Genomic DNA, 21,252 nt, shown 5'->3' on the forward strand with positions numbered 1-21,252 from the left:
CACCTCCTGGGGGGCAGGGAGGAATGCAAACGACTTGTACCAAATAGACGTTCCTTACATTACTAGAAGATATGCAATAGTTAGGGCAAGGGGAATACCTTGGTATTGTTAAATGCTAAGCAATGCTTGGTGAGGACCCAGTTGTGTTAGATTTTGTTTACTGGACAAACCACAATCCTGTAAGTGATGCATTTGGAAATAACACTGTTACAGTGCAATCTGCAGAGCCAGGCAACACTGTTTGCAGTAACCTCTTTACCCTTATGCAAACTTCCGCTAAAATAAACAACCCTGAGTGCATACCAGTTTGGGTTTGGCCTGTAGGAATGACAGGCCCATAGCAAAGGTACCACACCAAGGAGGGCTGTTACCTCCCAGCTTCTCTCCGTACTGCCAGTCGGAAGGAAAAGAGCTGATTGCTATGGGATACTCCAGAGGCAGCACCTCCGAAAACTGTGTCACTGCTGCAATTTGTTCTGTCCGGAAGTGGTCAAAAACCTAAAATATTTTAAACAGCATCTTTTTTTTTTTTTTTTTTTTTTTTTTTTAATGATACACTGAACTCAGTCATCTGCAAACATGGCAGCTAGGAGACAAACCAATAGAAATCTGAAGAGGTGAGTCATAAACTACTGAAAAATAGAGTTTAAAATGAAAACGCCAGCTCAATTACAACCTTCGGAAGGCAGCAGCATCACCTCGAAGATCAAAAGATGCATTGGTAACTGTTACTGTCATGTCAATCCTAACACAGCTAAGGAGGCCACTGTTACATAGGAACTCTGAACCACTAAAAGTCTGTAGGAAAAACAGAAAATCACTGAAAATAGCTTTGAAGTCACAGAAATCCTTCCAACGAGACAGCACAAGAAAGCACAACGCACTTAACTCTGTCCAAACACCTGCTGCACTTCTGAGGATTCAGGATGGAATCTTACCCTGCCCCACGCTGCCCATACCAGTACCACACAGTGAGAGCACAGCACATCCGCTACCCAGGGCTGGCTCCGGGCTGCGGCAGCCAGGACCGTCACACACCCGCGCTGTGCAGGAATACCCTGAGGGGCCGGGCCGGGGCGGGCTGGAGCGATGTTTACCAACATGGGAGGAGCCGGACTCGGGCAGAAGCCCGGCGGCTTTCGTTTTGCAGGCGGGTTGCGAGACGGCGCTGCGCGGGGACATGGCTCGGGGACTCTTTCACCTGCTCCTCGTAAGTGGCCGCCTAGCAGCGGGGTGCCGGCATGGGACGTAGGAAGCTGCGGTAGCGGTGCCGAAAGCGCTGCCCGGCCGCCAAACAAAGAAACTTGTTCTATTTTCCTGGGTAACTCATGTAATTAATTCAGGTTCAGACTCGTAGCTATGTTATAGTCACCGCGTAGGGCGGCGGGCGCTGAGGAACAGCGGTGGGAAGGAGGGGACGGGTGCCAGTGGGGCTGCTGTCCGTGGCGACGCTGCGGGGCGCGTACCGTCACGGTGAGGGGGCACGGCGGGCCGGGCCGGGAGGGCAGCGCGCAGGAAACGGCTGCGACGGAGGAGCTGCTGGTGGTGACCAGCGGTGAGCCCAGAAAATCTGGAGACGTTGAACGTAGCACTCTGGGCCGAGGCACTTACTGGAAAGCGGGGCAGGGCGTTTCTTTCTTGCGTGAATCATTGCCCCGTGCAGAGTACACATCTTGGTACCCTCAGGGCACGGGTCAGCAGCCTACGTTTATTATTACCGATGGAGATACCTTCACACCCATTTTGCCACATGGAGGTGGTTCAGCACCCGCAGCACGGGCAGCCTGTAGGAGCATTAGACCCGAGGGCTGGGGAGAGCTGGACGGGGACGGCGGGGAGGCGGCCTGAGACAGCCAGCCCTGTGCCATGGCAGAGCTGCACGTGTCCATCCCTGGGGACACGGCATGCGTCACTGCCCCCGCCTGGCCCTCGCCCCTTGGAACGTGCTGGGATTCACACTCACAATCTCTTTGTACTGTTGTTGTGCTCCCTCTGAATATGAGTTGCCTTGGGTTTGGCAGGTGTGAAAGTTAGAAACAGCGCAGATATGATTTATTATACAACAGGTAGTAAACAAAAGGATTTATAGTGTGATTTTAAGGTTCTATGCACACCCTTGCACAAAGTAAGTAAATACAAAGAGCTGCTGACGGAAGCATGCATTATCTCTTGCTATACAGGCAGCAAACAAGCGGCAGAAATGTATACAGGCAGAATTGGCCTCGCTCAGTGTCTCAGAGCTATTCAGAACAGAAATTAAGATTAAAAAAAAAAATACATTCTCTTACCACACAGCTTCCGGAGTAGAAAGATCATTCTTATTCTTACTTTTCGATTGTTTCCAAACAGCACTCCTACATGCATTCTATTAAAAAAATATATATATTTTTATTAGCATGTGGTTCCACTACTTATAAATCAGTAAGTCTGACAAATGTTTGACCTACTAACTTGATTAAACCAGAATGTGAAAGGAGTCTGCTGAATTAAACGTCAATTTTGCAAACAACCCTCTGCTGCGCTAAAGTAAAAGCAGTTGCAAGGATACTAATGCAAAATAGCAATGAGACCCACAAAACTAGAAAACATCTAACTTCACCCTAATTCAAAAACCACATATTATTCAGAGATGCACTCTAAAGAGGAATAAGCCATCTTGCGAAATGTTATCTAAATATTTTGTAATGATTTATACAATTATTTACAAAGCAGGCAGTCTTCTGGGATGTTAGAAGATATGCCTTTGAAAACAGTCCCACACAGCTGTACTGACCCCTCTTTCTTGCTTTGCACAGGATCAATACAAATATTTAAATGTATGCATATAAGCAGCCATAAAATCATAGGATGACCCCGGAAACAACTGAAAAGTGTAAGCATTCCAGCTCTGGAGGAAAATGGAAAAAAATTCTAAATTTCTACCACTCCACCTCTTGGCCACAGTATCACAAAGTGAAAGGGTAGCTATTACTACCCTCCAACTTTCTTAAAGTCGGTAGTGTACAGTGCTCCTAAAAAAAGAAAAATTAACAAACAACCAAACTACCCCCATCCCCAAATATGTTGCTGTGATTGGCACGTGAGACAACTGAGATGTGAAATAGTAATGGATTGAATTTGGATTGCGATTTTAAGACATGGCAGTAACTGAGGGTTGTTGCCATCTCAGGTGCTGAACACATACACTTCAGATTTCAGGAGGTTGGGATGCTTCTATGTGTGGGGAAATACCAACGCCCATTCCTAGGCCTCAGAAAATAAAACTTTCTTAGTTCTCCTCATACAAGGACTTACAACTTGAAGAAATACTACCTTCAGTGCCCACTTTGGTGCTAGCTACCAACTTCTGCATTAGTGGGGGAAAAAAAAAAAAAAAAAGAGATGGGGAAAAATTGATACTGGAAATACTGGAAGCAGTAATTTTTGTTGTACTGAAAGAACTGAAGCAGAGAATACTTGTAACAGGCACTATATCATTTCTTACTCTGAAAAAGCATCTTGAAAGGTTTGTGTGAGTGAGACTACTTACAAGGAAAACTGTACTAAAGTGGAGCTAACTCTAGAAAGTCAAAGAAATAACAGAAGCAAGTTAAAAAAAAAAAAAAAAGGCTAAGGTTTTTCTTGGCAAAAAAAAAAAAAAGAAAGAAAAAGAGAAAATCCTCAAATCCTCCCTCCCCCTCTTTTCTTTTTTAAACACTTAGAAAGCCCCTGATGACCTCATGCATGTTGCCCCAGGTAATAAACATGGAAGGAAAATAGTCACCAACTTCTGAAAGCATCAGCTCTCTCATCTGTAGGCGTCTATGGCTTAGGAATAGGGAAAGTGGCTTAATAAAGATCAAAGGTATTGTAACAGAAAAAAAGCAGTGACAAATTTTGACTTAGAGGGTGAAATACCATAAAGCTTTAAAAAGGCCTGCATGCAAGTAAGAGATTCATGCACTTCCATAACGATCTTACAGCCCCACAAGGTGTGTCTGCTGAAAGGTTTCCGGTCAAGGAAGTTGATCCATTATGAAGAACACTTGGATACAGGAAGAATCTGAGGACTGAGAGTTACAATACCGCAAGTTTTCAAGGGAACTGTAACTCTTGTCATTGCCTTGGGAACATAGATGGAGACAGATTTTCTCTCTCTCATGCTGTTGCAGAAAGCATTTTGGAGGAAGGAAAAGAGGAGAGGGAGAAGATAAAGGTCTCTCAAATTCCTATGCAACGCAGAAAGAGCAAAACCAAAAAATTTAGGCCCACGCAATAATTCTTATGGAACCTGTTAAGATCAGGTCTCCCTGTTGACTACTCAGTACAGTCAATTTTTAGATATGAAAACTGTTTTTTAGTTTAGGATGAGTAGAACAAAGCATTTGTGAATCATTTTAGACTGAAAATACACAGCCTTTATTTGAACATACACATCATAAAAAAGCACCTTTCACCCCTGCCTCTCTGAAACCCCCTAAAACACTTCCTTTCTGCTGGCTGCACTCACTGCTCAGCAGCAGCAAGAAAAAGAATTAAGCTGTGCTCTGAATGCTAAATAACAGTCCAACACTTAGAGCAAGTGAAGTTATCTTCATAGAGTGCAAAACCAGGAGAAAAAAAATTCAAAATAAAAATGTTACTTGGAAAACTAAAATCCTCTAACTTCTGTCATTGTTCCTTATGCAGGAAGGCACTCATGGAGCCCCTGCAAGCAAAAGCTATGTAGGTGTTGGGTGCTGCTTAAAGTCAGGTTCTGAGAAGTGATCCCCACTTCTTGTAAGTGTACCAGGAAGTTCATCTCTGCAAGTGACAGTGGCGGGCTTCCATCAAAAAAAAAAAAAGCAAATTTCTGCCTCTCCCCACTCTATCAGCTTAGTTTGTCTATAAAAAAATGCAAAATTGAGTTTTGCTTGGCAGAAGTATGTCCATGCCTGCACTGTGATTGCAGTGGTTCAGTAAACCCTGAAAACAACTCTACTAACTTTAACTGATAGTAGTCATTTAGAAAGAAGTTTCCTTCTTTCATTTTATCCCATTTCCTACATGATTCTCTCTACGTTTTCTTTCACAGCACACATCCTGTTCTTTGCCAGTATCATTCAGTTCTTCGAGAAGAACTGAACGATAAACCTGAGACGTTTATAGATGTGTTAGGGATGCAGTAGGGCTATAGTAATCTTCACTCTCCATTAGTGTGGCTTGGGGTTGTCCTCTTATACCCCAAAAACCACAACTGCTGCTTCACAGCTCTAAAGTGGGAGATTTGAGTGCCTAAAGCACAATGGTGGCTGCTCCCCAGCAGGCATATCACATAGCCAGGCAACAAGCGAGGGCAGATGAGGAGGAAGGAGCTGCTTGGTGCTATGGTGGGGCAAAGAGTTCTGAGATGCAAGTGGGTACATCCAGGAATTGGCTACATGCTCAGGACTGGCACTGCTACTCATCACTGCTGAGTCACAATATCTCCATCAGAGAGGAGAGAACCAGCTACTTCCCCACTGACTTCCTCATGCTGCAAACACTGCTCACATCTGTCTTCTACGTGCACAGATGGGGGCTGAAAGCCTGGTGCCATTGAATTTCCTGGAGCTGGATTCCACAGAGCTGCCAGGGCCTCCAGATCCAAATTCCCTGCACCATTTTCTTTCACAAATGGATGCTCTTGGTCCAGCTCAACAAACAGTGCACCCACCAGTTCCCTCAGCCCAACTCCAGATTTGGCAGAGGAGTAGAGACAAGGGGCTCTGTCTTCATCCATGGGAAGCCAAACCAGGCTGATGGCAGGCAGTGGTGGTCACCCCTGCAAGGCTGCCTTTGAGGCCTGGCCCCCAGAGGCAGCAGCACGTAGAGCAGCACACTCCACCACCACCTGACAGAAAACAGGCACTGCGCTGCAGGGAGAGAGACCTGCTTTTTGGTAACTGCCTTCTGATTGGACTTTCTATCCCAGCTGTTAGACTGATCTCCCAGGCAAAAGGAAAACAAATCACATGTGGCACAGCAGTTTGAGAGTTTCTGTAAAAGTTTACTTTGTAAATAACTTTGCACGCAGTTTCTGAGAAGCATGTCCTGAAAGCTTAGGCACCAAAGTCAGAGTGCTGAATAAGAAAAGTCATGCACCCAGCTCAAGCATTCAGTTAGTTTTTTGGCTGCTGAAACCCCTCCTCCTGGTGCAAACAAAGGCCTTCCTAAGTTCCATCTAGGAGCTGATGGATATACATTTTGAAACAGATGAGTAGTAGGAAAAGGTTCCTGTCTGTGAATAGCCTAGAGGATCAATAGAAGTGGCTACTTGTAGAAGTCTCCAGTCAGTGTACTGATTACTTCTGTTCATCAGCTACAGATAATGCTTCCTTGACATCAGAAGCCAGTCTGAAATCCAACTCCCTTTTCCAGTAAGTTCATGATGTACACTTTTTTGCATCTAACTGAAGTAAAAGTGTTGAAGCAGTTTCACACAAAACCACGAGGATTACATGAATTAGCCACTAAATATCATCCTCTGGCAGACAAAAGCAACAAACCCAGGCATTATGCAGTTTTACTTGAGAATGCATTCAAAGAAATGGAACAGGGTGTAAATTAGATAGAACGGAGAATGAGACTTCTTTAGGACTGTATAAACATCTGCTGAGGAGAAAAAGGAGTTGAATTGGAAAGCAAAGTAAGAATAAGATCAATTTAGAAATCAGGTATTTGGGGTGATATTAAAGCACAATTATTATTGTTTTCTTTAGAGAATTATTAACATTCAGTTTGCAAGCAACACTACAGTAACAAAAACATAAAATATACCATTTGAAATAAGGATATTCTGTAAGGAAGAACGTTACCAATGACTCAGAAAAATAAGATTTTGGAACAGTGATGTGATGCACAGAATGCTCTTCAAGAAAATAATGGGAGTTTCTTTGCTTTGCACCATAACTAGGCATATGAGGTTATCTTTTACATCTCAGATGTATGGGCCTGTTCTCAAGCATTAATTTTCAAACAATCAGTGCCTGCAATGGTAGAGATGATAGCATTAAATCTGATATGTCTTCTCATTTTCCATTAACTCTTCTGACCTAATAGACAACTTTAGTAAGGGGGTGAGTATCAACATCTTTAGCAATGGAATAAGAGTGCTGATGTACTCTGTGCTAGCAGTAACATGCACCCACAGTCCTTGGTAATTTCCTATATAATTTGCTGTTCTTCTCTCCTAGGTGGTTGCGTTAGTTATGGAAACACATTGCAAAAATGATACAGGGATTCCCATACACACAGCACACAATAAATCTGTTACAAGGAGGAGAAACATTGCTAAGCGAGAGATTATCTGTGCAGAGGAGGAGTACGTTTTAAATGATCAGTGCTGCAAGAAATGTAGACATGGTGAGTATCATTGTAAGACTGTGCTGAAAAGTCATTAAAGTAGAAACCACAACACATGCAGATGCTTTCTTCTGGGATTAGCTCAGTTATGGTCTTCTGGATGCACTTCATTCTAGCTGCATCTTTCTCTATTGCAGGACTTCAACACATCAAAAGCATTTCTTGAGTCAGTGCACCTGTAGCTTTTCACTACAGATCACACATTAAATGCTTGCTGCAAATAATAATAATAGTCTCACATTACTTACACAGCTTTAAAAGAGGTTAAAAAACTGCAAAAATGGGGTTTTGCCAACAAGATATTCTATATATTCATGGGTTTTCTAATTTTGCATGCACAGTTTTGTTTGGTGTGTTTTCTTTCTCTCCTGGATTGGAAAAAAGGCGGGGAAGGGGGGGGAGGGGAGAGGTGGAAGTAATCTCTTACAAACACTGCCCTCCTGAAGAGAATATATGTATGCATAACGAATATGGATTCTATCTGTATTTGTAAATTGAAAGGTATTAGAGATTAAAAAGAAGTCTGATAGGTCTCAAAGCTGATGGCCTTTGTCCAAAGGTATTACGTATGTTTTTCTTGTTTCTCTGTCTTTCTGCAGGTCATGTCAAAAGTACTGAGTGCCCAAACACTCTAGCACATTGTGTACCATGCAAATCTGGAGAGGAGTACATGGATCATATCAATGATTTGGACAAGTGTATGAGATGTCGTTCATGTGACATAGCACTCGGTATGTCTATAGAAACAACAACTCTGTTTAGAGGCAGGATTCAATTGAAAGATCTCTTCAATCCCCAAGTAACAGGTAGCATATAGATTAAAATGTTTTACAAGTTCAACACGGAGAAGTTTATGACAAAGTCTTAAATTTATCCTCTGGTTTCTTTTCTAAGCACAGAGTAGGAAGAGGAACAAGGTAAGTTGCCCCATTATTTATTCTTACATCTGTCTTTGCTCAGTCAGGAAGCATTTGGAGAGCAACATCCCATCTCTTCCACACTTGCCTCTGCAGTGCCTTTCTTCGCACAGAGGCAGGAAATCCAACTGTCCTGAGGCACTCTGATGTTGCTAGTTTGATTTACAGCAGTTAATGCTTATGCACTAACCTCAATTTTGGGTTATGGTATATTCTTATTAAATTATCTTACAAGCACTGTATTATTTTCTGAGCCATAGTAAGGGACTCTACAGATGATGATTTTATTTGGTATGTAGTAGCCCACTTGTTAGAAGCATGACAAATATCTTTACCCAGTAATTTCACTGATAATAATGTAGAAAAAAAAAAATTTTTGACAGGATACTGCACCTTATTCCCTCCACCAATCTTGAGATGCAGATAGCTTCTGAGTTCTCAGAGGTCATGTATCCCCAGAAGAGTGTGTTTATCTTTAACTGCCCTCTAAGTACACAGAATTATAGAATCACTCAGGTTGGAAAAGACCTTAAAGATCATTGAGTCCAACTGCAACCAAACATACTACCCTAACTCTAGCAACCCTCTGCTAAATCACGTCCCTGAGCACCACATCCAAACAGTTTTTAAACATATCTAGGGATGGTGACTCAACCACCTCCCTGGGTGGTTGGCACAAAAAAAACCACGTTGATTGTAGTTTTGAAGTTATGGTGGAAAAGTGAAATAGAATATAAAAATCAATTCAGTTCTGGGCATGGGCTTTTCTTCTCAAAAAAAAAAGAAAAAAGAAAAAAAAGAAAAAAAACCACAATACAGAGCGGTTAGAGTCAGTGAAGGAAAGTTGCTCTCTCCTCTTCATTCTCTGTTTTAAAAGGAATGTTGTAAGAAGTAGAGAAGGGAGCATTCCCAGTGATTTCCTTTGCAGTCTTTCATGTAATTAATATTATCTGAAATTTCTGGAGCTGATAGAGTGATGCTTTTTATACATTCAATATGCAGCATGGAATACAGGATCAAATCATTATACTATAAGGCTTGCTCTCCTGTGTCAGACAAGCAATCACCCCCCCATCAGGATTCATCAGGCAAGAGATGCTATTCACAGAATCATAGAATCACCAAGGTTGGAAAAGACCCACAGGATCACCCAGTCCAACCATCCACTTATCACCAATAGTTCTTACTAAACCACGTCCCTTGACAAAACGTCCAAACATTCCTTGAATGCCTCCAGGGTCGGTCACCTGCTCCTGGTGACAACACTGTTTCTGATGCAAGCCAGGATGCCACTGGCCTTCTTGGCCACCTGGGCACACTTCTGGCTCATGTTCAGCCAAACATCAATCAATACCCCCAGAGTAGAAATACACAAACCTAATTTCTGTGTTCTAATTCCTGCAAAGGCTGCTAGCATTCACAGTTGTGGAAGAGGATGTTTGAAGGTCCATCTCTACCTAGATAATTTCCTATCTATTAATGAGCCCTTTGTGTATTTATCTGCTGGTCTCACCAAGTCTCAAAAATCCAATGACAGTCATATATATATATATTTGAATTCATAAAACACATCTCCCTGCCAGCTTCACCAGGTTTCTGGTATAGCTGGATTCAGGGAAGGATAGTTCTGCATTCATCACATCAAAAATCCAGATTGGTAAGCAGGGAGACAGTTTTTAATTCCAATGCAGTGGAAGGATGGCTAGTCACATTATCTCATGGAAAACAATGTTGAAGAGAAGTTAGTTAGAAAGTGCTAGGCAGGAGGAAGGCTACCACTTAAGCTCCTAGAGAACCATTCTTAGGATCATTTATGTTTTGTATCTTCATGAATGGTGTCAGCATTGGTTTCACAGTAATCAATTTTTAGAAATAACATGGTTTCCTGTAATAGGAGGACACTGAATATGGTAACTCAAAAGTTCCCTTCATACCCAAGAAAATAGCTTCCACAGTAAATAGATCTACTTACAATATTTTTAAATGCAAAAATACTTCTTTTGAGATGGAAATCATCTCTTCATACACATTGAGGCCAAGAGAAAAATAAACTTGGTTTGAAACTTATGCAGGGAACATGTTAGATAGAGGGAGTAGAATTCCTCACTACTGAAGGTTCTCAGGAAGAGATAAAACCTGTCTAACAGACAGACAACCAGGAGGGTTATGTGATATCTTTTAGTTCCTTCTGGCTTTACGCCTTTTTCCTACAGGGAGAAAAACAACAACAACAACAACAAAACACATGGCAGTGCCAAATGAGTCCTTTACTGTGTGATCAGCTTTTTGAGCTCTTAGCCAGCAGAGGTCTCTTTGCCATCTTGGTATTTCCAGTACTCCCAAAGCAAGGCTCATCATAAAAGCTACATTGTTGTTATTAAGTGTTGCCAGCACCAGCAGTGGTGGTGCTAAAGACATGCAGGTCTGAGGACAAGAGCTTGTAAGCAAAGACTTGTGTTTTCAACCTAACGAACTTCAAGAATTCATTTTAGGTTGGAAGGTTGTAAAGAACTGTACCCCAACAGAGAATACAGAATGCTCCTGTGCAAAGAACCATTATTGCAATCCTCCTCAATGTGAACACTGCGAGTCATGTACCGTGTAAGTGGATGCCTTCATTGTTAAATATGACACTGTAAAGATCATGTTACTACACTTTTTTTCCAGTCAGTTTCAAGACAGAGGCTATGATAATATATAAGCTAAGAGAAAACAGACTAGTTTTGCTTTGTACTTAGCGTATTCAGCTGGCTTTGCTCAGTTTAATTAATTAGAACGTATGCGGAAAAACATAAACACTCTTCAAAACCTCTAATTAAGCATCTAAGCTTTCCTGTTGCTTTTGCGTTATCTACTGTTATGTCATTTCCATACTTTCTCCCATACTGTTTTTCATACTTGTTAAGTTCCGAAGTCTAGCATCCTGGTGTATAACACCATTGGCTGATTAGAAAGCAATAGAAGATTGTGATTTGCTCTCTTAGGCAATTTATAAAGAGAGAAACAAATTCCAAAGTCATTTATATTTTCTGCAGATGTGAAAATGGCCTAGTTGAAAAGGAATGCACTTCAACTTCAGACACTGTGTGCAGAATGCAAGGTACCATCTTAAAACCTAGTATGGACTACCATCTGCTATATTTTGAGAGGCTATTGGAATTGTACTGTGTGCTGCACAGTGCCTCATAGCCATTCCTAACACTATCTGCTGGGCCTTGTACTGACTTATGGACCATGACTGCTCTTTTGATCACAGTGGAGATGGGGTGGCTCAAGTGCTACCTTCTGCTATTTGGAGAGAGTAGAAGGGTCCCTATAATCTAATGAAATCTTGTTAAATTTTTCAAGTGTGTTGCTGTATTGCGCTGCTTGACTTAGCTTTACTGTAATGTTTCCAATGTTCCAACAGAAGCAGGAATGCCACCTTGGGGCATCGTATTTATTGCCATATTTGTGATAGCATTAGCAGCTGCAGCAGGATTCATATTCTACCGTAAGTGATTCCCTGTTCCTTGTTACTGCCATACTCTGAATAAGATATTCAGCTGCTTACTCAGATGTAATTTTATGTTTTTCGAGTCCAGAGAAATACATTGCCCTGGATTATTAAAATGTTTTTTTTTTTGTTTGTTTGTTTTATTGTTGTAGGTAAGAGAAAACGGGAGAATATTATTACCCAAGGTAACACAGCCACTGGTAGAGACAGTTCAGATGTAAGTACTATTGCTTAGATCAGATAAAATTCAGCTTGGCATGGGGAACTTTGCTCCATTTAAATTACTGTGGGATTGCCCAAGTGTGTGCATGCCTCTCTTCTACAACATCAGTGAAGTAAATTTCACTGTGAGGAATCTTGGCAGAAGCAAAAGAAACTCCATATCATTTCTTCAGGATTTGCTGGTGCACCCAGTTACATGACCAAGATCAGAAGTTCATAAATCATCACACCTCCACTGAATTGATATCCTATCCCTGTGCATATTTTTATTCAATAGCAATTGTGAGGTGACTCCCCAAACTTACTCAAGTGAAAAGAGGGGCCCAGTCTGATTCCATATCTCATAAAACAGAAGAATCACAGAGAAAGCTAAAAGAAAATTTCAGAAGCGTTATGACAACTATTTATTCTGTTATATGGGGTTGGCCTTTTATAAAGCATTTTTGCACTCATTTCTTGCTTGCTTCTCTTTACAGGAGACTTTAACACTCGTACCTGTAGGTAAGAGACAAGTAGTTTCTCAAACTTCAGTAAAATAAAAATGCAGACATAAACTCTATTATACTAAAGAAAGGGTATTTTTCTGTATAGACTGCCACTTTGTAGAGCTGTCACTCTGGCACAACTGTGAACACTTATAGAAATGCCAGGTCATAATGTGCTTAAGGCATTTAGTGGTGCCACTAAACTTTTGCCTGAGGAGGAGTTGTTGTTGTTTAGGAAGCAACTACTGATTGACAGCAGGTAATTCTGTATATTCTGTATATGGTACAGACACTAGGAGGCAGCAAGCTGGATTTCTGGAATCACAGATAATTCTAATAATTGAGCAGCCCTGCAGCCAGCAATGGAATCACAGAAACCTATCTTATCACAGGACCTATCTTATGTTCATGAGCAAAAACACAGTGGTAACACTCAACAGGAGAACAATATAAGCTCTGAGACTACGTAATAATAAAAGACCTGTCTTGCTCTTTTATCTGCTATTTTGAACAAAACAGGTAAATGAGGAATGACAAGGCTTTGTAGTGGTTACATATGATGAAGGGGTTACAGAGGAAACAGGTTCTAGTTCAGGTGCCAGAAGGCAATACAGTTACTTAGTACAGAATCAAATTGAAAACATATGGAGTCATGAATATCTGAATCTTGATCTGTTTTAAATAGAAGTATCAGCTCTGAATATAGATGATAAGAAAAGAAGAAAGAAAAAAAAAAAAAAGCACACAAAGCCAACAAACAGATGTCAGTGTCAAGGGCATTCATTTCTTTTCATGTTTCTAGATGATGAGCTGAGCCGCCATATCCCTGACATCGTGAGGGAGATGACACTAGATGAGGTCAAGACATTTGTTCGTTATCACGGGCTTTCAGAACCTATCATAGATGAAATTATCCAGGATAACTTCAATAACACATCTGAACAGAAGATTAAGCTCTTTCAGAAATGGCACCAAATGCATGGGATAAGAGGAGCCTACGGAACCCTAATAAGCAGCCTGAGAGATTTAAAAATGCGTGCAGTAGCTGATAAAATTGAGGAAAAACTGAAGGCAGCTGTTTCAAGCCACCAGGAAAGGAGGGAGTCTTATAACGATAAAACTGTGCAAAGCAATTCCTACAGTCAGGAAGGTGGAAAATCTTATCACGATAATGCTGAAATAAGTAAAACCTACCCTGAGAGTTTGGAAGAAACATAGCATAGAATTATATTAAAATTATTTCTGACTGAATTAGTATTTTTTTACTACTACAAATAACAAAGCTTCTGAAAGCCATTTTGTTGGCAGCTCAGGGAGTTTTTCAGGGTACTTATAACACGAAGAATAGTTTGGATTTTTGTAGAGGTATGTTTCCTTTAAAAAGAAGTCTTAACTGTTTATTTTGATTGTTAAAAACAGGACAGATTTATGGCTTATTAAAGGTAACAATAGAAGAGTTCAGCCATAGGACTTGCTACAAAAGAACAAAGTAGTCACTGGCAGAAAGGTTTAACTCAAATGTGGTAGTCCTGAACGCTGACTCAATGTAGTGTTTCAATTACATTATAATTATGGGATGTTACATTTTTCGAAGTGAAAAGTCTGGTGTTAAAAGTCAATGAAATAAACAAGGAAGAATGCTTCAACAACAACAAAATAATAAACTTTTGTATAATATACCCCTAATTAATTCTAAATATATATCTTAATCATAGAATGGCTTGCTTTGGAAGGGACCTTTAAGGATCATCTGCCATGGGCAAGGTTGCTAACCACTAGATCAGGCTACCCCAGGAACCTTGTTATAACACCTCCAGGAACTGGGCATCCATAGCTTCTTTGGACCATCTGTTCCAGTGCCTCATCACCCTTTGAGTAAAGAACTTCCCCCTAACATCCAACCTAAATCTCCACTCTTCTAGTTTAAAACCATTCCCCCTTGACCTATCACTACCTACCTCTGTAAAAACTCAATCTCACTCCTGCTTATAAGCTTCCTTTAAGTACTGAAAGGCTGCAGTGAGGTGTCCCTGGAACCTTCTCTTCTCAAACCTAAACAAAGCCCAGCTCCCTCCACCTATCTCCACAGGTTAGATGCCATCCTCTGGATCCACTCTAACACCTCCACATTTTTCCTGTGCTGGAGGCCCCAGACCTGGATACAGTACTCCAGATGGGGTCCTCACGTCCTCCCTGATTCAAGTGCAACACCTTGCATTTGTCTTTGTTGAACCTCATTATGCTCATGCAGCCCCACTTTTCAAGCCTGTTCAGGTCCCTCTGGATGGCATCTCTCTCTTCTGTGTCAGCAGTACACAGTATTAGTGTCATCAACAACTGTGCTGAGAATGCACTTGATTCCATCATCATTGATAAAGGCATTACAGAGCACTGGTCCCAAAATGGAATCCCAGGGGACACCACTTGTGACAGGCCTCCACTTGGACATAGAGCAGCTGAAAAAAACCCTCTGGCTGTAACTATCCAATCAACTCATCATCCACCAAATAGTTCACCCTTCAAATTATTTTCTCTCTAATTTAGAGATAAGGATGTAGTATGGGAAAGCACCTGTGGTTTTATATGTCTATATTTATCTGAATGTATAGATGTGTTTTCTTTCTCAAAGCCCTCAGTACTAAGATTACTTCCTATATTCTCTGCACTGATTACAAGCCTATTTTCATATTAAAAAAAAAAAATACAAAAAATATACCCCACAAATACAAAACCTTCAAAGAATTAGAAACGAGAGATAAAGTGGCACAACAAAGCCATCGCTATTTGAAGGCAATCTGCACAAACTGTGATGTCTCCATACCCAGATGTGTAGCAGTCAGCACCATGTTTTGAAAAGAATAAAAAAAAACAACAAACAACCAAAATCTTACCTTCCTTTCATCACAGATTCCAAAGGTCTCCTAAATTCAATGATCAATAGCACTGAGCTGCTTTGTAGTGAGGCTTTTCTTACTCATGCACAGATTTACGCTATCATTCAAAATCTTTCAGCAGAAGACCTTACTGGAAAGGTTAGATTTTTTTTTTTCACCCAGGACCTTTTTTAGTTCTACCATCCATTCCCTAGAAGGAATTTCTTATTAAGCATCAAGCAAAACACAAGAAAACCTTTCCAAAAGCTGAAGGCTGGGGTCTGTAGTCAGGTTCAATTTTTGCCACCTGGCCCTAGGGTGTGGCCAGAGCAGAGTGGGTATACAAGCAGGGAGCCAGGTGCTGGGAATCAACCCCAGTGCAAGGCTGAGTGTCCACAGGTGCAATAGGGATGCTCACAAAGTCATGCTGCTCGCAGGGCAGTGTTTAGCCCCTGAAAACAATTGGGAGTGCAACCACAGTTCTGAGTGTTGTGCTAAGCTAAAATGAAGAATAGGGCTTACATTAGTTTCAGTAACTTACAACTTTTCATAAACTAACTTGTCCAATGTCTGAAGGTCACTAAACTATTTTGTTGCCAAACCTGGCTTGGCTCTTTGTCAGTTTTCTAACACCACAGAAGTCCATGAGCCTGGAAAACCCTTCAAGCCTGCATTACAGCCTTTTTCCTCTAAATATTCCACTTTTTCTATGTGACCTGATAAGTCAGCTTACCAATACTATACTACCAAATTCCCCACAGTGCTGCTTTTGGGCAGCCATAGCTGAACAGTTTAATACATATGCACTTGGACATTTAAGGACTAACTCCACAATGTGGTTAAGGCATTGTGTTGTATAACTGACTTGTGTCTGTTCTAGCTGTGTAGAGATCTGATACTCTGGAACAGTGTGTTACTCATTGCCATGTTTTGATCAGACTCTATGTATAGGAGAATAAACTGTCTGCCTTTTGGAAAAGCAGCACAGCAGTGGTGTAGGCAGTGCTGTAATTGTTTCCTGGGCTGCAGTTATGCAGAAGTACAGCCAAAACAGGAAGGAAGAAATGCTCTATGCTCTGATAGCTCCAATCCTGGTTGGCAGGCTGCTCCCAGTACCACGTCCCACCCAGGAAGACTTACATATAGCTTAAAGGTATGTTGGCATTTGCTTGACTTGAATCTTGGCTTTTCTTGGTTTCTGGCTTCATCTCTCAAAGATGGCATCTGGTCACCAGAAACCAAAGTTCTTAGGACTTTAGTGTCAGTTAATATAACTGGTCTGAATAAGACAGATTTTAAAATGGAAGCACCAAATCTCATAAACTGTGGCAGTGAAATAGAATGTGGATTCTATCTTTCAATACATTGGAATTCCCCAACCTCAGTAAAATGAGGATGGTTAACTTTAAAAAAGTCCCTGAACAATGAGTCATATTCTCCTTAGGAGACATCTACACGGCTGAAACCAGGCTGCCATGAACTCTAGTAGTCAGCACACATTCTAATTTTTTTCTTTACCAGGACATTGTGCAACAAATAAAAGGACTGATAATATCATGAAGTTGTTTTTTCTAAGCACTGAATATATGTCTACATTGACAAGTGTAAAGCTACCTGTCAAGCTTAAAGAAGTTGGACCAGGGACCAGAAGTGATTTAGTTCTGCTGAGTCACACTAGCACATCCAAATTTCCATTGCCTCCTGCTTCTGGCCTCATTCTCACATTTGGACTGCACAAGAATATATCACTAGTATGGTGTCACCTTTTGCTCTCACCTTTCCTTCTCCAAAAGTCTGCAGCGAGTTTCATGCTGATGAGATGGCAACCACCACAGCTGCTGGCTGAAACTTATTTCTGATATCTTTATCCTGTGTGCTGCAATCTACACACAAGCAATAATTAGCTTCTATCTCCTCAGTAACAATGTTGTGTAAACAGACAGCCATGTAAAATAATACTTTTCAGCTCTGAGGAAAAAGGAAAAAAATAAAAATTAAAGAAAAAGGAAAACAAAACAAACAAAAAAAAAAGCAACAGAAATGGCTTTGACTAATACAGCTGTACAGTTAGTAGAAACCCAGCACCAGAAAAGCAAGTGGAAAGTGAAACAGAAATTTGTCCAGGGAATGAGTTGGCATGTTTTGAAAAAGGGGAAGCTCCCTCTTCAGGAAAGCAAAATTTTACAAAACACCTGCATTTATTATAGAAAAAAATAAAAATAGAAATAAAAATAAAAAGGGGTGCAAAGCCTGAAGGATGAAGTTCAGTCACCTGCAAACTGAAGGTGACCCCATGAGAGATGAGTCTACTCAGAAACTCATGCACTCCTAGCAGTGCACACCCAGCCATCGCCTCACCCATGCTGCAAACAGTAGAATGGTTGCTGCAAGCAGACCTGACCTGAAGGACAGCAGCGAGATCACAGTGACAGCCTAGCACCAGAAGAAAGCAGGACAGTCCCAGGATGCCTACAAAGACAGCAGTGCTGCTGTAATCGCTGTTTTAAAGTCATACTGCAGGCTGCCAGTTTGTGAAAAGGCACAGCGGAGAAATAAAGTGCTTAGGACAGAAACAAAAATGCTTCTTTGCAGCCAATATGACAAGCACACTAAAATGCGAGAGAGCCGTAGCTTATTTTCCTGCATGGAGGAGACAGAAGGAATACAATAAAAACAAATTTGGGAGAACAATAAAACTGTGTTGCAAGAAGCTTCAGAACTGGACAGATGTCCATTTTGAGGAAAGATACAAACTTATAACATACAGCCCTCTCTTACTGTTGTTAGGACTTTGATTCTGGACTTGAAAGGGGTGCTTCCATTGCTGCTGTCCCACTGCAAGCAAGCAGAAAAGTGCCCTCTGCACGCATCTGGCCTCCAGCACGGAGCTGTGGCTGAGAACTAAGAGAGATGTGGGAACAATGACAAAACCTAATGCACAAGCAGTATGTTCTGGATAGCTTTTCAGTGGTTTTAGTTCCTTTCCAAACTGAAAGCATGGTTTTTAATGCAGACAGTGCTAGAGGGCTCTTTCCCACAGCTTTAAGCCAAGGCTTCCTGCACCCTCAGTGAACCGGTGACTGTGACAGAGTGCTGTTCTTCATTGAAGGCAGGCACAAAACACTCTGGTGATGGCAGCATTCAGAACAGAGGGCACTGAACAAATCCAGGGAGGAGGCTGACCGAAAGCCAAGGCAGAAGGGAGCCAGAGAGCAGAGCTGGGGGGCAGTGCTTGGCCCCCTGCATAGTGAATCTCATAGCACACCGAGGCCCTCCTTGCATCCTTGTACCCTGAAAAGCAACACATTTCTGATTGCAAACATCTCACCTCTTACATTTGCTTTTTTAGCCTTATATAGGGTGTAGGAAGAAGGAAGACAAGCCAGGAGGCTATGGGTTTGCCTCTGTGATGTGAGAACAACAAATACTTGTGTACTTTATGGAGGGGTGTGACTGGATTTATAACAAAGAGTGTTCTCTTGTATATAACGGATAGCGGTCACTCAATAGTTGAGTATTTTTGAACCTCTCAACCAAACCTCTTCACATTTGAATTCCTCTAAACTTGGAACTTCCAAAAAGCAGAACTTCCCACCGCACCAGAAGGGCAGTGATCGGGGCCTGGTAGGGGCAGCTCAGCAGGTGGCAGCCTGTCACCATACAGCCCATGTATGCCTCTTGCTGGCAGGATACTGCTGTCTCACCCACGGTCTGCAGCAGGGCATGAGGCCTTGGCCTGGCTGTGCAGAGCCAGGCTGGGCTAATTCCAGCTCCTCATGTTCCTCCTGCAGCCACATCCATATCCTGAAGACACATTCCACCAGCATGCCACCTCAGTGTCACAGAATGATGCCTACTGGCTTGTCTGGTATGAGGATGGGCACGACCTGGCTCCCTTTCAAGTTGCACAAGCATTAAGAGGCTCAAGGAAGTCCCATGGTGCTGTGCCAAGCTCTGCAGCAGCACAGTAATGAATGGTATCACTAGTTTTAATGTTAACGACACATGGAAAGAAAACGTAACAGTAAAATATTCTGACTGCAAACAGAGCACTCCAAAGCCTGGAATTGGCACTATTAGTGAAGTACGTGCAGCACTACCTGTGCCAGCATGGATGTGCGCTGCAGTGAAGCCTTAATAATTGTTCACATACAAGCCAGCTGTGAGTCATTCACTCAATCGATGCCTACGCAACATACCATGCAAAGGCTGGTGTTAGCAGCAGCTGAAAAAGTCAATAGAAGAAGGGACAATTGTCCTGAAATCTGGCTCTCCTAGGAGTAATCTTCTTATCATTACAACTAAGTGAAAAAGTAACTAGGGAAGACAGGGAGGAGAAGGGGTGGGCAGTGACAGTTCGGAAGAACTTGCTTATGAATAACAACCTTAATTGTTACAACGCGCTATTGTAAATGGTTTTGTCTTCCTTCCCTTTCAGATTTGTAAGTTCTCCTATCACTTTAAATAACTCTACATTAAACGCAGTTTTGATTTCTGTTCTAGCAATGGGAACTTTGGGAATAGCAACCTCAGAGAGCTCACTTGCCAAGTTTTTTTTTTTAGTATTACAAGATCTGTGGCTGTTGCTTCAATTAGAAAAACTGGAACAATCATTACTGCTTAAAAATATACAACTCTGTACCAGGAGACATCAGAGCTTGCAAAGTACTCCACATATTATCCTTTTCGTTAGCATAAATAATTTAGCAAGGAAGCTTTTTCTTTTGTGGAAGGTACACAGCCCCCTTTCTGAGATATTTCTCCTAAGAAAGGGCCTTCTAGGAATTCATTCCAGTCTCCCTGCAGCACTCAAAAGGCCTTTCCCTGCCATCAGACATGCTGCTATAAGAAACTTCCAAACATCCCATGAAGAAAGGAATGAGCAGTGTTGCTCAGCGCAGTGTAAGTAATAGGTTACAGGGACAGGCACTCAGGCACCCTTTTGGAAAGCATGTGTTAATTAACTTGTTGAACAGTTATGCTAACAGGTGCTTTCTAGTCTCCCTGAGCTGTGACCCCCCTGCGAGGTACTTGTGCCTCAGTGTCTATGGAGTGCAGGACAGCACCACATTTACCTGGTGACCTGCAGTGGGACTGCAGGGGAGAGCCAAGGAGAGAGACACAAAATTTGTGAGGCTGTTTCTCCTTTCCTCATTGCGTTCTTTTTAAGTTTGTGAGACTCTATGAGCCTGCTGTCTGTGCAAATTCTTAGACTCTTTTTTTTTTTTCTTCATTTGGGAATGAAAACAGATGAGTCAGTTAATGAGTTGGAATTTTGAGGCTAGACAAAAAGTAAAGGCTCTGTTCTGCATAGGGGCTGAAGTCAAGTCTTTCAGAGACCAGTTCCCTCCTCTAAAGGCATCCCTACACACATCACAATAAACATGTACAGATCCTCCAGGAAATTTGGTTTTCACTGTCTCTGAACTCACTGAAGTCCAAATGAACTACCAACAAAATGTGCAAAAGCATTTTTCAGAAGGAAATAATGTTTTCCTACTTTCTTCTCAGCTATGGACCTATTCCAAAGAAAGAGGGGTCATTTTTAAAATGCATGGAGGAAATGGTTCTTCCAACTGTGACTGAAAATTTTGCTGGTCAAAGTAAATCAATATATTATGTTCAGGCAGCAATCATCTCCAGAAAATTTCAGCAAAGAAAAGTAAGCTTTAGAAGCTGTAAGTAGTTCAAAATAGGAATTCATGTGAAATCCTGCTTTACACAGATTCAAGACAGCAATTGGATCAAAAGGGCAAACTGTCACTAAAATAAAAAAGAGAACTTTTTTTTCTAGGCAGCATTCCACCCAAGGATCTAATCAGTCATCAACTTATACGTTAACAAATCTGGGCAGACTTACAAACAGCTTTAGAAGAAATAAATCTACAGGGGGAGTC

The 21,252-nt window shown here is 41.6% G+C and overlaps 1 protein-coding gene and 1 long non-coding RNA gene across 6 annotated transcripts in view; one reads left to right on the plus strand and one right to left on the minus strand.

The window, feature by feature from the left end:
- Positions 1-21,252, minus strand: part of LOC125693581 (uncharacterized) — a 40,999-nt gene that overhangs the window by 7,043 nt on the left and 12,704 nt on the right. For all 5 annotated transcript variants that reach the window (XR_007377161.1, XR_007377159.1, XR_007377162.1 and 2 more), the window contains one exon: positions 2,289-2,365. This is a non-coding gene — a long non-coding RNA (uncharacterized LOC125693581). The remainder of the gene's footprint in view (positions 1-2,288; positions 2,366-21,252) is intronic.
- FAS (Fas cell surface death receptor) lies at positions 1,079-20,220 on the plus strand. Its single transcript, XM_048945714.1, has 9 exons — positions 1,079-1,210; positions 7,194-7,362; positions 7,962-8,093; positions 10,772-10,880; positions 11,315-11,379; positions 11,689-11,772; positions 11,928-11,992; positions 12,474-12,498; positions 13,285-20,220. Exons 1-9 carry the CDS (start codon positions 1,181-1,183, stop codon positions 13,698-13,700), a joined length of 1,095 nt encoding a protein of 364 aa, XP_048801671.1. The 5' UTR covers positions 1,079-1,180; the 3' UTR covers positions 13,701-20,220.

This window comes from Lagopus muta, chromosome 5 (assembly GCF_023343835.1).
Source record: "Lagopus muta isolate bLagMut1 chromosome 5, bLagMut1 primary, whole genome shotgun sequence".
In the NCBI taxonomy this organism is placed as follows: Eukaryota; Metazoa; Chordata; class Aves; order Galliformes; family Phasianidae; genus Lagopus; species Lagopus muta.